Consider the following 25,049-nt stretch of genomic DNA (forward strand, 5'->3'; position numbering starts at 1 on the left):
AATAGATTTCAGACATAATAAACATTTACTATTTAATAATATATTATTATTATTATTATTATTATTATTATTATTATTATTATTATTATTATCTGATACAACATTTACTACGTGTTATATTTATTTTCATGCATTGAGATATGATTTGCAGAAACTGACGTTATTGTTCTACGGGTTTCATAGCGGTCTGTGTGTGATGACTGCTGATTTCACTTTTCACAGGGCTCACTTCTGGCACACGTTTGTACTCTGTTTTTTGTTAGTAATATTTAAAAAATAAGTAAAGAGCAAATCAGTTCTGCATCAGCGTCCGGAAAAAATACACAGATGCAAACTCATTCTGGTGAATTATTTTAAATGATACATTACGATGTTATGTATTGTCTGTTTATTATACTTGTCCAAAGTTTAGCCTGCACTATACTGTATTTCTATAGAAACAGTAGAGTTGTCCAGTTTGTTTACGCTGTAGCCCTGGTCTTAGTTTCAGGTACACAGGCTTTTTTTTTTGTACTCTGTCACCCATTGAACAAAACAGGCGGCATGCCCCTGTCACTATACTTGCAGCAGTAGGAGGTTATGGTTGTTAACTGCAAGTGTAGCTCAGGGTAGCAAATGTGGTTGTTTTATTAAAACAGACACGGGCTGGATGACAAAAAGACCTTCTGTAGTCGGTCATTAGTCCAGAAGGTTCATAATAAACCATGGTTAATGAAACCCTTTTAAACGTGATTTTATTAAAAACCAGTTAAACTAATGTAATCATAAAACTGACCTGTCATCTATACTGTACTTTCCACATAATTAATACATTTTTTCATTCCCATATTTCTCAATGGAACTACACTCCCCAAAATATCTAATTATAACTAATTAACTACAGTACTGTCCTCGTATACAGTAATACACATACCAACGAGTTAAAAAAAAATAAAATAAAAACAGACTAAGAATAAAGCATATTTATAACTTAATACCAACCAAATTAGTGTACAATAGCAAAAACACAAGAAGAAACAATAAGGTAACAATAAATCCCAGTTCTCAAATACAATCTTGCAAAATGTTATTATTCAGTTTGCTAACAGTGTGAGGCACTGCACCATTAACTCGTGGCTATTTCAGAATATATAATGGTACAGTAGTAACTCAGACTTCAAACTCTGTACACTAGGCAAGCAAACTAAGAACTTTACCCAATTGCAGAGCTAGTTTATTAAAATGAAAACACGTGGCTGTTAGAACATGCATCTTTCAAAACTGCAAATGTTTAGGAATTATTTCATTTGCTTCAGTGCGGTCTCCCCAGCGCATCAGCATGACAACCGTTTGGATTGAACTAAGTAAGGGGGTCTTCAAGTGGGCACCTTCTGTCCTTGGTGTTTCGTTGATTAGTCCACCACACCTCAAGAGGGCTCAACAGTGATTCTGGCGTCTCAGCATCACCCTCCCCCGTCCCCAAATGCACTGTGGCAGTCTTTAACATAGTTGTGATTCCGCCTGTTAATTTAACTCTGATTTATAAACCCAGGATGAACTCTCAACACCTCAACAGACATGATTCGGTTTATTGTGTATGTCCCAGGAGAGTCTGTGCCCAAGAAATATCACATACCACTATAAATAAACTAATGCTCTTATTACATCTGACTGATAGCCTTCATGTGAGCACTAGCTATTTACCCATAGGAAACACAGTGATAGATAGATAGATAGATAGATAGATAGATAGATAGATAGCAATCTATCTGTCTCTTATTCAATGATACAGGGATTCCAAACTGTGCTGCATAAGTAAGCAGATGCACAGCTTTATCTAAGGAAAGTAATTACTGTATTCTACTATTTTATAACAGAGCTCTGACAGCAGCTGAGCTGTCTGTGCCCCACAATCAAGTTAAATTTTACACTAAAATATAATTTCTGTCAGTTCACTACATAATCTGAAGATATTAACAAATACAACTGTCAAAGAATTCTACAAAATGTATTTGTGTTACTACATGTTCCCCAGTTGTAGAACTTTTTTCTTGGTAGTCCACAAGCCTCTCTAGCAATTGTCTCGCTAAAATGTCATTATGAAACTTACCAACTCAATATGCATGCTTCTACTTGTAGCGGGAAATATTATTGGATTATAGATCTTTTGTTGCGAAATAAAACAAATAGGTGAATGTCTTTTTTTAGAGTGGTCAGGTATTTAGTTAACTCTGTCTTCTATAAAGTAAGTCATCATATTTTATACATTTATGTAAAAACTATTTAAGTGTTCTACACAATCCTAGTCCAACATGTGTAGTATCCAAAGTTTGTTCTTCTGTAGCCAATGCTATTTTTGTCTCACTGCTGATCAGTATTACAATGCTTTGGGCTCACTGAAGATTGGAAATCCTTGCACCCTGCTGTTAATCTTAACCTGATTTGAATGTGAATGACCTTTAATTCCATGGGTCAAATCAATGATGTGTCTAGAGTACTGGCAGCAGATGCAGTAATAGCTGTACAGCTATGGCCAAAAGTTTTGCATCGCCTAGAATTTTAGGATTGAGGCATACTTTAAAAAAAAAAAAAACTATATGAACATAATGTAGATCTTCCTCATACTTATTCATACTCATCATCATTATATTTAAAAGAGAACTTTGCTTATTCCTTTGCATATAATAGTACTGTAGTTCTGGTGTTTAATGGGGATTTAACTATTCACCTTGCTGTCTTTATTCAACAGGCAATTAAAACATATGGCAGAGGCTTACTCATCCCAAGTGTACTGTATATATCACAGTTTGCAGCATGTAAAAGCGTGTCCTCATCATCTGTCATTGCACAGGACATAGAAAAATTTATCATCACAGCTGATCATCCATAGTTTGGTTGTGTGTAATACAGAAAAAAAAATCTCCTTCTCTAGTAAACGTTTGTATGTTCCACGTACTGCTAAACAGTCCTAAAATAGGCACTTAAATATACATGAGAACAAAAACAGAAACAACGATGATTAGGAACACTTTTCATGAGATATAAAGAGATACAAAATAAATAGTCTTTGCAAATGGCATGTGAATTAATTGGGAAGTTTGAGCAGTTTGTAAGTGGCACAATACCACAAAAAAAAACACAAAGGCAACTGTTAATATTTTATTGCATTTTAAAAAATGACATTTTCATGTAAAAGGGTTTGTACAGTATGTATATCAGACTGGGGTATATTTCATCTAAACTAGTGACCGACAAACCACAAACCAACTCTAGAACATTGCTGATCTTTTAGTTTCAAAGTAGAACTACAGTCACTGCCATCACTACTCTCTTCATCTATTTTAATGTAATTATAGTTTACATTTTGGAATAAGTACTTTAGTTAGTTAAGTGTCAATAGAGAACAATGATAATGCCCTTGACCTTATGAGAAATGCACAGGACAGCTGTTATAAATGCATTGGCCCTGTGTGTACCATGGTTAAAGTCTACATGCTTTTTAGATGAGATGCTTTGACACCTTCAATTTAGGAGCCTACTAGACACCATCTAACCTTTATAAAGAAGGTTCAAAGATGACATTAGGTGTAATGTTTGCGTGTAAAAAAAAAAATTTCTGGTTAAAAATATAATGAAATAATAGTGTTATTATTGCTGGTATTGTTGGGGGACATACATTGTTTTCCATTTTAAAGAAGGGCCTAAGTTAGCCGGTAAAATCCTCACTCAGGTATCTCCTCCTTAGAGTATAAAGAAACATGGTTTGCCTTTGAACGATCACTCCAGCAAAACTGGCAGACAACCTCCACAATACAACCACAACAGGTAGAGTATACTGTATATACCTGGCTAGGTACAGGGTAAGACTGGGTACTGGGTACCAATAACAATATAATTAATGTGTCACGATTCTAGTTCAATGATTCTAACAGATCAATTGAATAGATCGTCTAAACAACCCCTTCTAAAAGTTCACTGATAGTAACGCATAGCAAAGTGTAGTGAAAGCATGGTAAACCATAGGGAAACAAGGTACAGTAATATGGTAAAAAAAAACTAGCCACCATAAAACACAATACATGTAGTAACAGTGTTGAGAGTTGATAACAGACAGAGAGATTCCCCTTGTCATACACCTGGTGGCGTGACGAAGGAGGGCTGTACTGTGGAAGCATGGGAAACGTTTTCAAGAGGCTTGTATAGTTAACAGCAGTACATGTAATCTACAGAACTATTCAAGTACAGTCGACCTGTCACTGGAGTCCACTTATACTGAAGTTGAAGTGTAGAAAGTGTGGTTATAAAACCTTAGGGACATCGCTGATTAGCAGTTCAGGTTCTACAAATACATTAGAGACACCAGTGCTAAAACCAGCAACAGACTCCAACAGCTTTCTATTACATTTCCAGCTCCATGCTCTGAAAAAAAGAGAGACAGAACAGCATAGGAATTTGGTGTACTTGTAATTCAAGCAGTTTTAATTGCCTGACCCAGAAAAGGTACAAGAGTCTATTTTTAGATGCATTATTTATGAGTGTTGTTACTTTAGCAGGCATTTACAGAAGCCACAGTATTGATTGAGTACTTTCAGATAAGCGGTAAAACAAAACCACTTTGGATAGTTGAGTAAATTGTTCCCCAAGGTCTGGCTTGTGGGGACATTGGTAATACACCAGTTTGTATGCAATTATACATCCCTTCACGGAATACTTCCATTCAGATTTTAATATCAGTGTATATTACCCTCAGACCCAACAGAAACCATAGCAACCACAGCAATACCATAACTGGCATAAAATGTATTTAGAACAAATCTGGTTCACTTGTTCTGATACAGTAGCACCATGTCTCTGTGGTATTAATATGGTGCTGTCATGGATACCACTGCTATGTCAAAATAAAAATGTTCCCACAGAGGTACCATTCTAAAGTGCATCCCATTGTAGCTACAAAACCATTGCTATTGCTGTGCCTTTGTCTGTCTGTAATTTGTTAAGGGTTCTGTGGCTGTCTAGTAATGTATTTAGGTTTGGATGGGTTGTAGAACAGCCAGGAACAGGCTAATGGTATTTAAAATGTATTTATGCTATTTAATGATAACCCCAAGCTACTGTCAGCTCCATAGCTGTTACAAGCTGCAAAGTGCTTACCACAATCATTCCCAGAGTATCCATTTTTACAGACACAATGGCAGCCTTCAGTGTTCAGGTATCCCTTGTTGCGGCAGATCTTTCCAGCGCAGCACTTCCTTGTGTTTGTTGTATTTCTGAAAGGAGCTAAGGTATGGAAATGTGTACAAGTGAATCTGCAGTGTGTGTCTGTGGATAGCCTCCTGAAATTCTCATTTTGTCTGGGTCTCAATGAACAGCAAGCACACAGCAAACAGCTGAGGAGAAGAGAAAGTCAGTGGGCATCCTACGATCCCACGATCAAGCCAATTCCCTCTTTAACCCCAGGAGCTCGAGAGCAGATGTTGGAACGCTGCCAGCCTCTGCAGGACAAAGGCCAGCCCTACAAGGCCAATGCGGTTTGTTAATGACAGTAATTAAGGTGTTGAAGGGGAGTGGGACATTTTACTCTCCAAGGGAAATTACCAAGGACGTACAAGACACCCAGAAACAATGTGTAGAACCAGATATGATTTAAAATGAAAATACATGTTAGTTATAAGGGTTTCCCCTCAAAACTGCACATTTGATACCTACACAGTGAATGGAAGTGAATGGAAAATCAATGGCTTAAGAGAATTCTCCATGCCATAAAAATTCCTTTAGAATCAAAACAAAACAAGAACAAGTGATTTTAGGCACAACATTCAAGTTTTGTTTGTGAATCTCCAGGATCAGCAGTTTTTAACTTACCACAGTGTCTACACTGAGCTCTGCAAAGCTCTGGTCGTATAATGGCACAGTTTGGTTCATACAGCGTAGAGCAGAAACTGGAGTCAGAGTCCTCACATGCCTCTGCAACATGAAACACACACACAACAACAACAACAACAACAACAATTAATTTGGATTCACTTTCACAACCCAGGCTGTCCCAAAGCACTACACAAAAATCTCTTTAATTTAAAAGCTGTATTAAGGTGGAACACTTGATCAGACTCCCTGATATATTCAATACAGTGTATTTTCTTAACATAGAGTGGATACAGGAAAGCACAATGTTTTCTTATAAAAACAGCACCTTTCAGTTCTTTTGAGTGCACTGAAGGAGGGAAATGTTTGATAGCTTATACATGATTACAATATTTATTTTGGTTAATGTACATTAAAAAAAAAATGATATTAAAGAAGGAACAATCCTGGTTAAATAAAGCAGCAATTTGAAATTTAAACATCAACCAGCATTTTCAACTGTAATCTAGATGTATCGGTCTAAATATAACCCGGGTGAACTCCTATGCAGTGTTCCCCTTAAATGCTGACACCTTCTATTAATTTGAATGCATGCACACTCCTAGTTGGTGGGGTCAAGCTATCAGACCATGTAATTAAATAAGTATCATATACGATAAATAGGCTTCTGATTTTTAGGTTACTTTTTTTTGCAGTTTTCATGTAAAAAATTTGGATGAATTTCCAGATGTGCAATTACTGCACTCTTGGTAGAAACATTAAAAGCTATTCACAAAATTCACAAACTGTTTTAAGGAATATTTTGTTCAGGGCTGTTTTTTTAAAAAGTCAATTTCAATTTTTAAATCAAGTTGTCAGTTTTCTCAACTGTTTCAGAGAAGGTTTATTTGTTTACTCACTTTTTTCAAAGCCCTGTTCAACCTAAGAGAATGCTTACAAACACTCCTTAAACAAACGTTCCTTAAAACAGTTTTCTGAATAGGACTTGAACAGTATTAATTCCTTTCTCTGTTTTTTTTTGTTTTGTTTTGTTTTAAAACCTGAGCAGTCTGTGTAGTCCCATCCTTCGGCACAGGCACAAGTGCAGTTTTTCTGGTTCAGGATTCCACAGTTTTTACACTGTAACGGGCAATCTATATAAAAAATAGAATAATAATAATGTTTAATTGTACCCCATTTTAGCATTCGGATCACTGTTGTTTTCCCACAGTAAGAAAGCAGGCATTGTATACAGTTCAGTTTGTTTACATCCCCTCAATGTGGTTTTAGCTTAATCATCACAAGCTTCCTGTCTGTTTGAAACCTGCCTGTCCCTACATCCTCGTAGCATGCTTCTGCTATTGCATTTATATATTTCTATTTATTACAGTATAGCTTTCCTAAATGTGAAGCTTAGTGCTCCTGAAAGTTCTTTCTAAAATGAGGTGCTGGGATCCACAAAACCTGGGGTTCCAGAACTGCTGGGCGTGGGTACCCAGTGGTGCTGCAAGATGTTTCCAAGGAGGCCACAGCATAAATAATATATTCTCCCAAATGACCCAACATCTAAGAAAGCACTGTCCCCAAGCCCATGTTATCAATGTGTTTACTTGGATGCTGTTATTAAGCACTTGGGGTTACTCAGAATGACCTCGGCTCCATCGTACATTTGTAATCTTCATTTCCAGTGCCATGCTAACAGTGTGCATTATTTAACAAGAAGGAGGTGATTGTAATTGAACCAAACTTTCCATTGAGTGGATTCCCTGGGTGACACCTCCGTCAGGATGTTATGGGGGACCTTGAGCCAAGAACGTTTGGGAACCTTTGAACCACAAAACTTGAACTGACTTGAAAGTGTACAAACAGATTCTTACCGCAGTTTCCACCAGGACACTCAACTGTAAAAATCGAAAAGATAAATATTACTGTAACAGTCATCATCACTGCTGGTATTTCAAGTCAATTGAATTTCACAGGTCTTACTGCACAATCCATCCTCACACCAGCCATGTCCAGAGTCGCACTTTGAGCAGGCCTTTCCCTTTATGTACGGTACTTTTGGATCCAAGCCTTTGTTTCCCCTGCAGTAAAGATATATTTACTTTTCTTTATTACATTTTATTCTGGGGGTCTGTCTAGATTTCTTTATCCAGCAATATAAAGCTTTGGCTATGCACTAAGGAAAGAATATTTTAGCATTCCCCAATGGCATCCATTGACCTCTAACCCCCCAAAAAACGGAAATTACTCACATAGGACTGTAGTTACAGACAACAAAGGTAAACATTCCAGGACATCTCGAGCCATTCAAATAGCCGCAGCCCACGTACTGTGTTCTTGCCCAAACAAGCTGCAATGGAGTCACAGTATGGTTTGTCACAGTTCACTAGTGTATAACAGTGCAGCCATTATTAAGTTCATGAGTAAATAAGTATACATTTTTACCAGTGCGACAAGAGCCCCATTTTCATCATGAAAGAACGTTTGCCAAGGAAAACTGGAATCGTTCTGAAAAATGATGTGTGTGTGGGGGGTTTGGCACACATTGAGAAATGTTTGAACTTTTGGAGGTGCTGACCAAAGGTATTGAATTGGTTTCTATTAAATGGTCCGTGGCCTTTTTAGAAAACAGGATAAAACAGAGCCTGTCCGGCTCTTTTATTATCTATCAGGCCAAAAACAAGAAAACCCGTAAGTGTGATGTATTTTTCCTACACTTTCTCTGGGCTACACTAGTTTTAGATAATATACTGCTGGAATATTCATTCTTTGGTATTAGCCAAACCATAGGGCCTAGAGCCTATTCGTCACCATGGCAACATGGCTCAAAGTACTTCATTGTCGGGGAGGTTGATCCATGTTATTCAGCCTTGGCTATGCACTAAGGAAATAATATTTTGTCACTGAGCTACCAAACATAGTCTTGGCAGTTTTCTTGGAGCAATATCTCAAAAAGTGCAAACACTTCTCAATGTGCTCATCTCTCCTGCTGAAAATTAACACCTTCTTCATAGCTTCAATATGCTTCAAATTAGATTTGAAATGGATACTTCCTAGCTATGAATGCATGACCTATGTTATTGTTTACCTTGTGGTCTAGAGGCTGAACCTATACAAAACTGGGTGGAGAAGCGAGGTATTTGTACTGTACTGTATGTACCTGTGTATAGTGTCCACAGATGGGTCCATTGCAACTGCTGCTCTCATAGTTGTACCATCTCTCCTCATCCCACCAAGCCTGTACTGCCTGCACAGTCCGTGCTTCAACCTAGAAAGGGGACACAGCATCACTGCTGACTGGGTGAATTGGTTGTGTCCAGCTGAATTAATTTTTAAATGGCTTATTTTCAAATAGAAATACTGTTTTTTTCTGTTACCTCTCCTAGTTTTAAAATGTTGAAGTGAAAAAAAAAATATATATTTTTATCTTTCTCTGTTACTTGGAATTTACATCCCATGGGGGGGAAAAAAAATAAAAAACTGCTGGAAAACTTGCAAGCTGATTGGCTAAAACACTGCCTGAGACTTCAGTAGTACTGAATAAAATATTCTTGTTTAAGTGTTCCAAAACCTTAAAATACCTATGTACCAGACTGCTATACTTGTATTCAAATGCAGCCAATCTGGTCTATACAGCAGTTGCTGCACGTGCTGTACACAAGTAACACTATATGCTCAAGATTCTCAAAGCTATTTACTACATATCTCCATTAGTGCATTTGTTAAATCAGGGGCTTCTATTGAGTGTAAAGTTGTTTCCGAATTAGTTTTAAAATTGCTATTGCGATTTAGAGTATATAGCTTTGATTGCTTACTGAATTAAGGCGAGCAGGATTGGTGCTCATGAATTTGTTCAGATTCTGTCCAATTCCATTAAAGGGAAGCTCGTCTCTCTTGGGGTGCCCATGCTCGAAACCACACATATCAGCCCAGTCTTGAGCCATGCTGGCCAGCTCATCCTGCCACTCCTAGGAGAGAATGTCAAAGATTAATTCAATTATATGACTAGCTGTAGAAGAGCTCACAATACATTTAAACTGCAGTCTCTGGGTCCATATATATGGTCACACATATGGTCTTAGTGGGTAGTTAAAATAGTGAAATGAAATTACACCTTTTACTTTCTGTAGAAATACTAAAAAGAAACTAGCACATTTAATTTGACAAACACTTAGAGGAAAAGTCTTCTAAAGGAAACATCAAAAAAAATGAACTGTGTTTAAAGTGTTGCTTTGTTAATCAAATTAAAGAATTGGTGTGCCCCTGTTAGCCAAACGACTCAGCTTTCTGATAACGAAATGGAACACTCAAAGGAACTACATTTCAGAAGGAAATTAAACGACTCCCTTTTTTGTATCTTAGCTGCTAACGCAGAAAACAAACACAGTATTCCTGATCTGTGCGGGAATGTATCTTTACTGTATCTCGTGCCATTTTGGTAAAAAAAACAAAGAAAAAAACGTTCTTCCCATTTCTTTCTGTTTATTGGGTACATAACAGTTCCAGCTTCTATAGACTTTCCTTTTGGGGAATCTCGTTTTTTAAATAAGGTTTCTATTCAATATTACTGACCATAGTGTTGTTTAAACACACTGTCATTAAACAACCCTCCAAAAGAAACACAAAGGGTTGGTTAAAACACAAGCGACCCCACATCAATCAGCTATTTGTAGCCATCACAATACCCCGTTAATAAATAGTCATATCAAAGGACTTATGTGTAGTGAATGATCTTCCCAACCTACCTTGTCCTGGGTGTAAATTAATATAAAAAAAGTATCAGATGAACAATAAAAGAGATACAGAACAGTACTCCAGTATGAAAAATAATCAGATTTTACTTTGGTTTCATATATAGTTAGAATTTAATTTAGTCCTGCTTGAACAGTATATGAAACACATACTAATTGTACACACAAATAATATTTTGTATTATAATATATTTAAAGTACATCAAAAGTTGTTAAGAATATATATTTGATACATGTTTGTCACTTGAGTAAATCTGTATTGTCAAACTAATATAGATGTATTTATTTTATAAAACAGGTTACTATAAAATACAATCGCGTCTTTGCATAACAAACTAATTCAAGGAGCTTACCAGCCTCAACATGTTAGCCGCTTCTGGGACTGCTCTCTTTCTGTAAGTATTGTGTAAATCCAATAAGATTTGTATTTCCCCCGGAGAGTAATCAGTTTTTCTTCCATGCAAAATAACAAACCAACCTAACGTGATTAGAAATAAATACAGCATTTGAAGTTCTGAGCATGGGAAGATGGAACAACACTGCCTGTCTGCGAAGGGCTGATTTCTGTCTCCTAGTCAGTGGAGTTAATAGATCAATATGATTTTTTTTTTTTTTTTTTCCCAGCCAAGATTAACTCATTAAAATGACAATCGAGTGCTTGTAAGAAACTCCCACGTAAGGATTTCATAGCAGAAGCAGCGGGGAATTTTAATTTAAAGACCCGCTGGAGGTAACTTTGCTAACATTTTAGCCAAGTTCTCAAATGTTACTCAATCTTCGGTTGCCATCACCAAAACTGTCCATATGAATTTAAAAAATAATAATAATAAATTTGAGTAACCGAGCGTGAGAGTGTAAAACAACATTTCCTAGTTATATTTATTTTAACATACCGTTGTCAGTGGACATTTTTAATAAACCTACTGTACTTGTATACCTAAAAGGTTATACAGTTTCATCGTCTCAAGCTTCAAAAACAAGTACAGCGACTCCTAGTTCCAGTCCTAGCAATCTACAACACCATCCACAGAGGAATGACAGGTTTAATAAGTTTCACTGAAATGTAGCATACTATTAAAACGTACAGTATCTGTTTGGTATTGGTCGCCCATCTACTTACTGTCAGTGTAAAAAAAAAATACTCCTGTATGTTTAGTGAAAACAATATGTAACATTTCTATTTACACTAATGTGACCTTAAGTTTAACTGTGAGAAACAAATAATTTGATTTTAGCAATCAAATTGTACAATTATTTGCGCCAGCACTTTTTTTAAAAAATTAATTACAAAAGGTAATGCGAATTTAAAGGCATCGCTGGGATTCGAACCCAGGATCTCCTGTTTACTAGACAGGCGCTTTAACCATCTAAGCCACGACGCCGCTGTGAGTAAAAGCAAAAAAATGCCTTTATAACACAGTGACGTAAGACGAATGTGATTGAACTTTTTTTTATTATTATATATCTATATATATAAGCACGTTATTATATAAAGCTGCAATGTCCTTAGATACAACTCGTCTTCAGATAGTTTTTTACAATAAATATAATTCCTCTATGATTAGTTTCCCGGGGTTTCTCCAGTGCGCAGTCAGACATTGTACAGCACAGCACTAGCGACAGTAAGTGACTGTCGAGCGGCCGTGTGGTGGTGTGGCGTTTACTTACCCACTACATACTTTGCCACATAAGCAGCCTACCATCTGAACTTACATATCAACATTTAATGTACATTTGGTATAATGGCACTTGAAATACAATGATTACACTGTGTAACAAAAAAATAAATAAATAAATTGTTCCTGGGTAGTAAGTGTTATTTCCTAATTGCTTATGCCTCAAAAGTATAGAAAATATCTATTATTCTCCACAGACTTTGCTTTTGTCACCAGGACAGTGATATTTCAAAATATCACTATTTCCAATGGGAAAATGGGCAAATGTGTGTCTTTTCGTTCAAACAAAGTCAGAAAAAAACAACATATGAATCCAAATAAACATGTATTTATACCAAATACAAAGATGACTACAAAAGATTTAGAAGTGAGTAGTTTTTTGAGATTTACAATTATACTGTAAATACAGTATAATTGTTAATCTCAAAAAACTACTCACTTCTAAATCTTTTGAAGTTATGTTTGTATTACTTTAGTATAAATACATGTTAATTTGGATTCATATGTTGTTTTTTTCTGACTTTATGTGAACAAAAAGACACACATTTGCCCATTTTCCCATTGGAAATAGTGATATTTTGAAATATCACTGTCCTGGTCACAAAAGCAAAGTCTGTGGGGAATAATAGCCATTTTCTATACTTTTGAGGCATAAGCAATTAGGAAATAACACTTATTACCCAGGAACAAAAATTGTGTTACATAGTGTTATGTTTCAAGACTCACATTCCAGCTGTATGTACCCCTTTTTGGATTATGCTATCATCAAGCAAGACATACCATAAAATGTAAGTTTAAATTAATGAAGGGGTATTTCATGATATAACTAGCACAAAAAAAATGCATAGTACTGCATGCAAGCCTTGCATCGTTGATTAGGATGGGTTTTGACAATTTAGCGCCGGCTCTCGTTCTAAACTTTCAAAACAGTTTAGCACCAATTTTCAAAAATGTTTTGCAACCCCGACTTACTTTCAGTGAATAAAAAAATGTTGGCATTTTTCATAGCACAAACTATGAAGGCATTTTTCATAGCACAAACTATGAAGCCTGCGTTATTTTGTTAAAAGTTAGAAAATTGGATTACGATAATACTTTTTTTTTTTTTTTCACACATTTTACTGACCACACAAGATCCAGCAAATATAATGTAGCTGTTACCTTTATTTTTAATTTATTTTGAAACAGTTAATCATTTTGAGGCAAATACTTCTGAACAGTTTATTTCAATGTTGCATATAAAGTCTTTTTCGTGAGTCGTTTGTCCATCTGTCTGTATGATGCTCTTAAAAGTTGACTTACATAGAGAAAATCAATTACTTTTGTGAAGAAAATTAAGTATCCATATTGTGGGCTGTATGGAGACACTTGTCTGTCTGACGCTTTTTCACATGTACTGTAGGGTGTACTGTATGGTGTACTGTAGGGTGTATCCCCTCCCCCCCCAAAAATGGGACGGGAAAAGTTTTTCCGACATAAAGGCCTGCTAGGGATAACGTAAAAAACTAACCCCCGGAGAGGGACTGCGATGAAATTCCCCCCTTTTTACTTTTGCATTTTTATAAAAGGCCTGCTATTTGATAACTTATTATATTTCATTATTTTTAGTGCAGATTGCATCCCTCTCCCTGGAGCTAACTTTATAATGGTGTTAAAGTGAAAGAAAACCAGGTAAAAGCTTAGTAAAAGGTAAGCAGTATACCTTTAAAAACACAGACATGAATAATAATAATAATAATCTTCATTTTATAAAGCACCTTTCATGACAAGCTGTCACACAACGCTGTACATAAGAACACAAAATAAAAATAAATAAAAAATAATTCTTAAAACATTAAAGCTAAAAAAAAAAAAAAAAAAAAAAAAAGATCACAACAACAACAGCACAACAGGATTCAGTGTCCCTGATTTCTTTGGGAAGGGCATTCCACAACCTAGGGACAAAGGAACAGAAGGCCTGATCACCCACAGTTTGCAATCTGGTCGTGGGGACACATAAGATTCCAACATCAGTGACATATGCATCATAATAGAATACATAAAAATGTATTAAGCGGTGACAGTCAGTGTCAAAGAGTAGGTGGTGATGGCAGATAGTATCTGGAAGGAGAGGCTAGCCGGCAGAATACACATTTAGAAATAAACTCAGAGTCTTCCATCTGGGTTATTGAAAAAGGTTTTCCACATTCTTCACACTGAAGAGCAAAAACAGAAACACCGGGTTAACAATGAACAAAATCTGCTCCAAGTGCCCTATACTACTGTATACATGATCAACTGTGCCTGCCAACAGACTTCAATGGTCATAGAATACCATGACAGTTAGAGTGAGGAAGTGAAAGCCTGGACAGTCATTTAGAAAGTCTATAGCCAAAAGATAATGACCACTTACATTTATAGTAACACTAAACAGAATGACTAGTCTTTATCAATTGTATTCAATAAAAATGAGTAACAAACTTGCTGTACCCACATGGCGATACTATAAATCACCTTTATTTCCCAAATCAGGGCGAAGTATTAAACAGGTGACTAAATGTTTTATGTTACAGTGAACTGAAGAAACAAAATTAAAAAAAAAAAAGAAACGCTTATTTTGGTATAGCCCTTTTTCTAGCAAGACTTAAATAAGAAGCACCAATTTCATAGAAGAAATACACTTGCAGAACCTTCACTATCTTTAATCCCTTCGCTTTTCGAGTCTCAATCACTGCTGGGATGTGGTCTGAATTCTCGATATTCCACAAGCGCACACTAGAGTCCTGAAACACAAATTGATTTCCAACCATTAAGAAAAAGAAAGAAAAAAACAGTTATATTGACAATGTGCTTGCTAGCTGTTTTGGTTTATACAGAGATTTTCCATTTACAAATTCACAGTTGCAAATACATGATGAGAGGGAAGGTTTCAAACACCCAGTGGTTATTTTTTAAACCTAATTTCAAAGATTTTTCAGAAGCAGCCCCCTCGGGTGAAAAAGGACACTAGTTTTAGACTGAAGTGCAATATTTAATGTCCTAAGTAAATCATAAAGTTACTAATGTATGACATGCTTATGTGGTTAAACTGGGATGATCAGAATAGGAAAGTGCAGAGTTATTTGTATTACATTACTCAGGCATAATTAAAACACGCTTCTTGTTGTTTGGTCTGTGCAGTAGTGCCTACCTTAGAGCTGGACAGAATCCACTTCTTGTCAGAACTTATGTCAACATCCGTCACCCAGTCTGCATGCCCCTGAAAATTACAATAAATATACAATCACTGATAATAATAAAAAAAAGACTGACCACCTGTTTTTTCCACCTTATTAAAAATTCCAGATTCTAACGTTGCCTCACTGATTCAACCCAGTCACTGATCAGGAGAACTAAAGAGCAACAGGTCTTCTGGCTGTCAAGTCAATCCTCTTTTCACCTGCTGAATCTAAGCAACAAATGGTACCAAGCTATTGAACCATAGAGGCGAGGGCCCAGCCTAGGAAGTCTCTGTCTGGACTCATTAGGAGACTGACCAACACAATGGGTAATAACGTCAGTGGGAAAAATAATTTGTTATTGAAAAACACAAACAAAAAAATAAAGTGAAACGTTGAGTAGATAAACACTGTTAATCTTTTTTTAAAAGTCTAAAATAAGTTATCGTACCTTTAAGACAAGCTTTTTACATGCTCCTGCCATATCCCAGACTACTACGGTTTTATCATAGGAACCAGATACCAGAACAGATGCTGTAAGATAATAAAAAGAAACAGGTGTTGTTGACTTTCTCTTCTGTTTTGTCGTTGCTGCTAGCAGTACAGTAAGGATATGCAGCAGCAATACAGTGGTATAAGATACCCAGGAAGCAGGGGGTGAAAGCAGTAGAGAGGCTGGGAATAGGGATGAAGGAAAGAGGATAAACAGTATGATGTTACTGCACTATAACTGTAGGCTACACTATGTAACATGGAGGAACTTGTGACTAGTGTATCCGGGTGTCACACTTATAAGTTAAAATTCTATTCTATTCTTTAAATGCAATATGCATAAATGGTTAAAAGGTTGAATCAGAATTTGCTTTAATGGACTCTAAACCAATCAACCTAGAATTTCTATTAAAAAAATAAGTAAATATATTTTTTCATTACTTCGCTGACATATTGCAATAATACCAAACAGATGAGGTTTGTTAGTGTTAAAAAAAAAATTTAAAAACCGCCGTCTATAATCTGTGTTAATACCCTCTGTGTAGGGTATTATTTCTTAATTAAAATTACTGGTATGGACATTTGCATTTCTTTGGCACATACATGAAGTATTTCAGAGCAGTTCTGTTTTTAGGGTTATGCTCTGTTTGAGTTGGTCACCTCCTGCAGTTTGTATATAATTAGTTTTACCTGCCAAGTTGACGTTCTATACTTCAAAACACACATTGCAAAGCAGTCATAGAAGCATTTCTGACTGATGACCCAAGGGGAAATTGCATTCTGGCACACAACCTTATCAAATAACCACAGGCACTTTTCTTCAACATCAACAACATCAAAACTTTAAGGACTGTTAACTTATATTTCTTAATGCTACTGTTTAATTCTACTTTAAAAAGTCTGTGGTCTAAAAACAAAATACCAGTGACATAAGTAAAACACTGCATTAACCTTGGCAATGAAATCATCAGAATAACAGTCAATGGTTCAAGAACGTAAAGTTGAATAAAAATGTCCTTTTTGATCACACCAAGCAGTTTACATAAATCAAGCAGTTTTCATTCTCGTGTTGATTTAGTTAAATGCTGCGAGTTACAGTATTTTCACTACACAAAATTAAAAACAATATTCCTAAACCATCTTTCTTTTACTCTTGAATATTACCAGCAACATGCTGATGTTTTGTATTGATGAGTGAATACAATTCCTCACAGCTGGCCGTTTATCCAATTGTATAAGTATTATTCAGTGACTGATCTCACACCACTTGTGGTTTTATTTACCAAGACTGCCTTTGGTAAATATATGTTGTTTTTTATTTGAGAAAATAATCACAAGGATGCTGATTCAATAAAGTGGTGGATTTTGTATTGGAGAAAATGAAATGCAATGCAATTTTTGATTGCACTACGTGACCGATTCACTTAAGAATGTATTCTATTAAGGGCATTGCACCGTGTAATAAAGTCTGCATGGAGTGTGAACCTGGCTTACAATCTTTAGAGAATGCACAGGAGCTGATGTTGCCTGCATGACCCTCGTCCAGGGTCACTGCTCCTTGAGTGCGAAACTCTCCCGTTTTGATGTCCCATAGTCGTAAGGATTTATCCCACGAAGCAGTACACAAGTAACGGCCATTCGGGCTGAAGCTGCAGTCTGAGATTACATTGCCATGGCCACTGAAATGTATGAATTGGAAAATAGCATTACGTTTCCCTCTGAACATCCATGCTGAGCATGTATAGTAGGAAACAGCAACAGGAGGCCGGCTTCTTTTACCCATAACCACTTTGATTGCATTAGTAATGAATATTAAATCGAAATTTTGTTGGAAAAAAAAAAAAAAAAACATTGCAGGGATATATACATGTACAGCTCCACAGTTTTCTTTGACCATTTCTTTCAATTAGATCTAACAAAAGCATCCTGTGTTTGAAAGTCAGAATAAAGACAGTAGTTCATATTATAAAATACAAACAAAACAATTGTTCTTAGTAGATAACACTTGAAAAAATACTTCAAAGGTGCACTGAGGCTACAGACTGTGTTAAAATAAATGTGTTGGTAATCCAATAAATTGCATCATTCACAACTCCAGGAACTAACAGAATCCCAGTGCCATTCGATTTAAAAAACAAGATTACAGTAGCAGCATGGAGCTACTCAGTGCTGTTTGAAATAGGGTTAAAGATGTCTGAAAAAAAATTTAAACGCTGTCAGATTTATTCTACAGATTTAAAACTACAACACGATCCATAGCTACAAAAACACAAAATGGTAGAATAAGTAATAACAATAAACACAAGAAAGACAGTTACTTTAATATTTTACAGTTTCTTTAATATTTCAACAAAGCTACAACACAGTCAAACTATGTCATTCCCCTTGCACATTTTAACAGTTTTAAAGCTACAGTAACCAGGGCTTTTTAAAAAAAATGAATATTACCACTTGTATAATATAATGTAGTAACATCATTTTTTTTGCCGTAGACTTTAGGTTCACTTCCTGTGTTACAGGTGACTGGATAGCACAATGAGCCTCACACAAAAACTGTTGGGTCAGGTACCTTTAACAAAGGAAGTGATGGGGACAGGAAACCTATAGGCATGCAGTGAAAACATAAAGCCAATATTAAGATGATCTCCAGCACTAGCTTGTTCCTACCTTTTATTAATAAAGATAGTCGTTCTTTTCGTTTCAAGATCCCAGAGTTTTATGGTCTTGTCAGAGGATACAGAAGCAACACGCTGGCTGTCAGGGTCAATCCGACAGCAGGTTATTGTGCTTCTATGATGGTCTGGTAGAAAAAGGAAAATTAATTTAAAAAACAGCAATATGTTCTTTTAAAATTAATATATTTGTGAGATACCGGTAGGTAATTCAACTTTGTCTCCCTATTCAAAAATATTTAATAAAATGTTGTACAGGCCTTCCATTATTAGGTGCTGTGTCAATATTGTGCATGTTTTTAAGATAAGAAAAGTTTGGGAACAAGAGGAGGCTGTTTAGCCCATCAAGAGTCTTCCCTCTTTAGTACATCGTTAGCCCCTTCTAAGTGGATCTAAACAGATCAGAATCTAGTTTTTTAATGTGTATCAGCTGCTACTACTTGGTCTTGTAGAAACATAAACATGAATCTTAAACTACAAGTATGCCAGTAACACACATATTCTCCACTACGGTTGTGAACAATCTTGAGATACAGTCAAACCCTTTAATAGCACCTGACCATAAACTGAGCTGACTTTATCAGGGGTTCACGGAAGTTTTGAATCTACATCTTCCTGTTTTGCTGTGGAACTCAAATAAAGTAACAGCAATAGAATACATGTTCAATATACAGTCAATTACACTGTACATATTCACACATTGTATTAACTAAAATATAAGCAATGTTCTATATGCAATTAGGAGGCAGTGTGGTCCAGTGGTTAAAGTCTAGGGCTTGTAACCAGAAGGTCACTGTTTCAAATCCCACCTCTTCCACTGCCTGACTCACTGTGTGACGCTGAGCAAGTCACTTTATCTCCTTGTGCTCCATCCTGTGGACAAGATGTTAAATCAATGTCCTATTGTAAGTGACTCTGCATATAATGCACAGTTCACAGCCTACCTCTGTAAAGTGCTTTGTGATGATGATCCACTATGAAAGCCACTATATAAAGATATTATTATATTTAATAATGTATTCTTAAAGCAGTACCTTCAAGGTGACACAGCTCTGTACCGGTTTCAGCATCAATAAGGTGGAGGGTGTATTTCGCATCTGAGCCAGATACTACATACTTCCCATCGGAAGAAACATCAAAGGAGGTAACAATGCCATCATGAAAAAAAGCCCACTGTGAAATATTAACATTTATTCTTAATGTCATTTTTTGTTGACAGCATTCTACAAAGACTGTAGCATGGGCAACTTATATTGTCAAAAGCATGACTCATTTTAACCTTTGTATGGACATAGTGAGTCCACCCATACGGATAAGCAACATGAATCTGACTCACTGCTGTTAAGAACTATCAGAATGTGTCATTCGGACTTACAGGTTTTATTATAAAAGGAAGCATCAACTATGATATTCAAGGAATGCAAGAAAATGTTTACTGATGTAGCAAGATATAACAATAGCAAGTGAGTGTGACCTTCTGTTTCTCTTTAGAATACAGTTTGGTGTGTTTTGCCTAGTTGCAAGTAAAACATTATTGAAATAATTTTAATGCACTGTCTGGAATGCTTGGGTATTGCATGCAGGACTGCAATGTTTATATGTGCTTCTTTTTTTAAAACAAACAAAAAACAAATTGATATGATCGCAGTGTGTGATGAATTTTACTGTATGTTCCTATTGAACTACCAGGAATTTTCATCTGTGGTAACTGGTTTAGCTATATAAATGTGTGACACTATCACTGAAATATTTGTCGTACTGTGACTTACAAGAATGCATCCTGTCTCAACATCCCAAGCTTTTACTGTCTTATCCCAGGATGCAGTGAACAGCCTTATAAAACACAGAAAAGGGTGACAATTAAAAGAATGAAAAACAAGAATCTCCAGATTTTTTGTAAATTATTTGTAAAAAAAATTATTATTTAATGCAGAGCAGAGGAAATTTATAAGATCATATGTACAAAAGAGACATTGTGAACATGAAAAAAGGCAATGTACCTTAAGCCCCAAAACAAAATACCTTAATCATCCAACAGCAAATATCTCGGTAAAATGTCACTCTATGGCGTGAGACTGTTGAAGTGCTAAAGCACAACACATCCTTTAAATCTAGCAGCCAAAAATAATATTATTAGTTTCCTAGCAAAACCCACTATAAGAAACAAATGACTGATTTGTACTGTACAGTCCTTGGGTCGAGGAAACATCAGTAACATTTTAATTACCAGCAGCTTTGTAGGGCCTCTGATTCAATTAAGGGTTTTTCACTTCCATGAATGTGATGTGTCACTGTGGCTTGGTGTGGATTTTCTGCTGATTATGTTGCCTGGCAACAGTGTCAGTGCTGCTGCAATGCACAAACACAGAGCCCCTGTAATAATAGAGCTCTTCAGAGCACTTTACAGGGGAGCCGGCTTCTTGTATAATGATGAAAAAATCACTTGGGAATCACAGTTTTTACACATTTCCTATGCTGTTGTTCGCTCCAGAATGTTAAAAACCATTTAATTCTCAAGGCAGCAGAGCATATTTAGGCTGTCAGGAAAGACGCGATGCTTACTCTTTGAGCCAGACAACTTTTTCACATATTAGTAAAGAGGCTTGATAATACACTCTGGCTTCATATAAATCACTAGAGATCCAGACCCTGTTCAGATTAGTCATTTGTTCAGAGTATGGTTATAATCTGTACCATATTACAATGCCTTGTCGAGTTTTATGTTCTTGATGCTCCTCCAAATGATAATTAAAATAAATCGCTGTTATGGATTTGTCAAAGGTCCAGTACATCTTATCCTGTGCATAGAACATACAGCACAATTTGAAGTAAAAAAACACCACAAATAAAATACAGTAACTTGTGCGTAAGCTGTCTCTTTCATATTTCAGAACCCGACACTTTGTGTTCCTCTGTCCCAAACTGCTCAAGACGAAATATCATATACAATAAGAGACATCCTACACAGTTTAAAAAGATGAACGTGATGATATAGAAAATAACGTCACAGTGACGTCTGTTCAAAGACCGTAAATAGCTTGGGACACATTTCACTTCTTTGAACAAACTACCCACATAATGGTAACAATACATGCCGGCTTACTGGAAATCATTTATATTATCCAGATATTTGCAAGTCCTGTACAAAAAGCTAAGATTTTTTTTTTTTCCCATTGTATTTTATTTAACATCACCCGCCCACATCAACATTAAATTGCGCTTTTGTGTTTTTATTGCTATATAAAAAGCAGCTTAAAGGTCACCTTTTGTTGTCAGGAGTTAGTGCACATTTAATAATCGGAGCACTGTGTCCTCCATCATAGACATGCAAAGGAGCCCCATTATCAATGTCCTACAGAGAGAAGGGGTACATTTTCATTGAACTCATCCATAATGCAAGATTCCAATATATACCTCACGCACTGAAAACCATCTGAAGGAAATAGATTTCATGAGCTGCATTATATATATCATTAGTTGCAGACACAGTATTTACATTGATCATTAATTTCAAAATGTATATTGCCTCTCTAGAGGAAGGAACATAAAATCAAATGACAAATATTGACATTGTCACACACTACAAAACATGCGTGTCTTGTAACCAGCACAGAAACAAATGACCACAAAAGCTGCTTAAGACTAAAGCGTTTTGAAGTTTTCTGTAGAGCCATTCACATTCTGTATAAACTTGACTGTAGGTTAGGCAGTCAAAGAGTAGTGCTAGCGTGGGTTTATGAAACCAGACAAATAGAAGGTAAAGTTTTCCTAGGGTCTGTGAAACCAGCCCGTAAAATATTAACTGCAACTTTTGAAGAGCCACAAAAATAAATAAGGTACTGAACTTGACAAACATTTTCTCGAAACATACCCAGAGTTTTGCTGTTTTGTCATGAGAACATGTAAGTATTTTGCTGTCTTCGAAACAGAAGTGGCAACAGCTAACTTCATCTGAATGGCCTCTTATCACTTTGATCAAGATCTGCACACACAAAATAAATAAATAAATAAATTAGATGTTAAATGAACAGTAATATGGGTTACCATGCACTAAAGATAAGGTTTAGATTTTCTGAAAGGTATTCAGCTCTTACAGTAGCAAAAATAAACGCACGTCTTCCTGATTCACTGTAATTAAGGGATCAATTTGATCAACCTATACCCTATTGGTATAAAACACAGTTGGAAATTATTAGTGTGTTTCAGCACTGAGGAATCACTCTGGGTTGCACCAACCACCTGCCCAGGGATTACCATTAAAACAGAGTGTCGATCCAGGGGTATTCCCTAGTGCTGCACAATGCTCTAATAAAATCCAGGAGAGGCTTATCCCAGCAGAGTTTATTAAATCAACACCCAAGTCAGACATAGCAGGTGCTAGACATCATTGTTGTAACCCGCTGGCCTTCCTTGGGAATCCCTGTCCCAATCAGATCTAAAGCCACTAGGATCCTTATGCAAAATAAAGCTAAAGCAAGGGTAACACAACATGCCTATATCAGTATTGTGATCCCTGTAGATGTGCGCTTGTGACACTATTTTTACTTTATACGATTCCTTCATGTCTGTTTAATTTGTTCTTGAATGCTCAACTTTATTAGAAAGCAGAACTTTTTGTTTCAAAAGTAAAACAATCAGGTTTAAAAACAGACTGAGATCCACTTTTGGAAGAGAGAACAGGCATTTAAGAGTTACTGCAAAACTACCTTTTCACCCCTATAGAGAGAGTACAGGGACAACTTGTGGTAATCCCATGAATGGTTTTTGGGATCCAATACAGGCATTTGCTGAATTCAGTTTTAAAAGCAACTGCTGTGAGAACATGTGCCTGTTCCAAGCAATAACACATGTATAGTTTCTATTTGTCCTGCCTCATGTTGTTGCAAATAATATGGCAAGTTTAAGTAGAACAAAACATTCACTTCGTTAATTAATTAAATATTGACAGGTATCTGCAACAGCAGTTGTAGGTCTAACTCTGGTCTCCACAGATAAAACTATCTTTGCGGAATGTAAACAAACTGCAGAGAAAAGCAAGGTCTGCTTCCTCATAAAGTAATAAGATTGCACGAAAGACTAAACCGTATCAAATATGTAACTTGCATGACTCTGAGGCTGCCTTAAAATAACAACAGCATTGATTTGTTACAATATGCTAAAGGACAATATTTTAAATTTGATATGTGTATCTAGACCCACTTGTACAATTTACATTTTTCCATATTTGCACCCTTTTTTGTAAGAGCCAATTTAGAATAATGTCATATTTTAATATTTATCACATCTCATCATGCTAAACCACATTCTGATGCCCGAAGTTGTTTAAAGTTTGCGTTCACATTAAAAATATGATTGTAAAGTAGGAACACGTGTGAGTCTACATATACACGGTAGTTACATTCACCAATATTTATTTTAAGACACGTGTTTATTATTATAAGAGATATCTATACAGATCTAAACAGTAAGGTCAAGTACTAGTCACACGTTTCTGAAAAGTGCAATGTGTAATGCATTATCACTGGACTGTTGTGGAATACATAATAAAGTAGCAAAACGTTTGAAACTTTTACAGGGAAATAATAATCCTGTCACATTTTGCAACCGTAAATGGAGTTTACATATACGGTACTACTCACCTGAGATAACTCTTGATGCTCCCAGCTCGCGGTTCCCTTCTTACCACCTTTCTTTACTTGAATATCTTCATCTAATGCAAGAGGGTCGATTTTACTTATGTCAGTAGACATTTCTGTTCGGGAAATGGGTGCCGTCTTGTGTAGTTGTATTGTTTTATCTTGACATTCAATAGAAATCAAACTTCAGTTTAGTCAATAACGCGTGATGTTTGTTCCGGCGTCCTTGTGTTTCCATAGCAATTGCCGTAAAATGCTTAGCTTTGTCGCAACATTGATTTTCAATGTGATGAACAGGTACCGTGACATTGACTCGAATACTTGTAACCTGTTAATACACGTCACTAAAATTAATGACGCATAGAACTACATTTCTGAAAGCATTTTATTTTTCGAAAAATATATTTGCCGTTTTTTAATTAAGATGTGCTAGTATTTTTCGTACTGTATGATATTATATATATGTGTGTGTGTGTGTGTGTGTATATATACATACATACATTACACACATATATATATATATATATATATATATATATATATATATAAAATAAAAAAAAAAAACATACATGGACATTGTGATCGGGTATTCTGTTTTTGTTTCGAGTTTCATTTATAATTCATAGCAATGTTTTGGCACTTTCCAGTGTTACTTCCAGCTCAAATGGACCACATTCTGGGGAGCGGTTTCCTTTGTAGCTGATAATTCAAGCACAAGGGACAAAGGATTCCAGCAAAAGAAGATATTTGGATCTTGGGAGAAGTTTGCAGAGATGCCCATTTTGATGATCTTTGACCCAAT

The 25,049-nt window shown here is 36.0% G+C and overlaps 2 protein-coding genes and 1 non-coding gene across 3 annotated transcripts; all 3 read right to left on the reverse strand.

The window, feature by feature from the left end:
• Positions 1-3,133: 3,133 nt before the first annotated feature.
• Positions 3,134-11,564, reverse strand: LOC121325454 (cysteine-rich venom protein-like). The gene is made up of 10 exons (XM_041267936.1): positions 10,928-11,564; positions 9,639-9,791; positions 8,984-9,091; positions 8,076-8,173; positions 7,807-7,904; positions 7,698-7,721; positions 6,882-6,974; positions 5,842-5,943; positions 5,131-5,256; positions 3,134-4,398 (listed from the first exon to the last, which is right to left on the reverse strand). Exons 1-10 carry the CDS (start codon positions 11,078-11,080, stop codon positions 4,319-4,321), a joined length of 1,035 nt encoding a protein of 344 aa, XP_041123870.1. The 5' UTR covers positions 11,081-11,564; the 3' UTR covers positions 3,134-4,318.
• A 318-nt stretch (positions 11,565-11,882) lies between these two features.
• trnat-agu lies at positions 11,883-11,956 on the reverse strand. Its single transcript has one exon. It is a non-coding gene; the product is annotated as a tRNA-Thr (tRNA).
• A 2,168-nt stretch (positions 11,957-14,124) lies between these two features.
• On the reverse strand, positions 14,125-24,557 carry LOC121325434 (WD repeat-containing protein 88-like). The gene is made up of 11 exons (XM_041267902.1): positions 24,251-24,557; positions 22,483-22,593; positions 21,875-21,963; positions 20,381-20,444; positions 19,646-19,784; positions 18,607-18,739; positions 17,434-17,618; positions 15,899-15,981; positions 15,420-15,488; positions 14,920-15,012; positions 14,125-14,445 (listed from the first exon to the last, which is right to left on the reverse strand). The coding sequence occupies exons 1-11, from the start codon at positions 24,359-24,361 to the stop codon at positions 14,320-14,322; spliced, it is 1,203 nt and encodes a 400-aa protein (XP_041123836.1). The 5' UTR covers positions 24,362-24,557; the 3' UTR covers positions 14,125-14,319.
• Positions 24,558-25,049: the final 492 nt, after the last annotated feature.

The sequence above is a fragment of the Polyodon spathula genome, chromosome 13, assembly GCF_017654505.1.
Source record: "Polyodon spathula isolate WHYD16114869_AA chromosome 13, ASM1765450v1, whole genome shotgun sequence".
Classification (NCBI taxonomy): Eukaryota; Metazoa; Chordata; class Actinopteri; order Acipenseriformes; family Polyodontidae; genus Polyodon; species Polyodon spathula.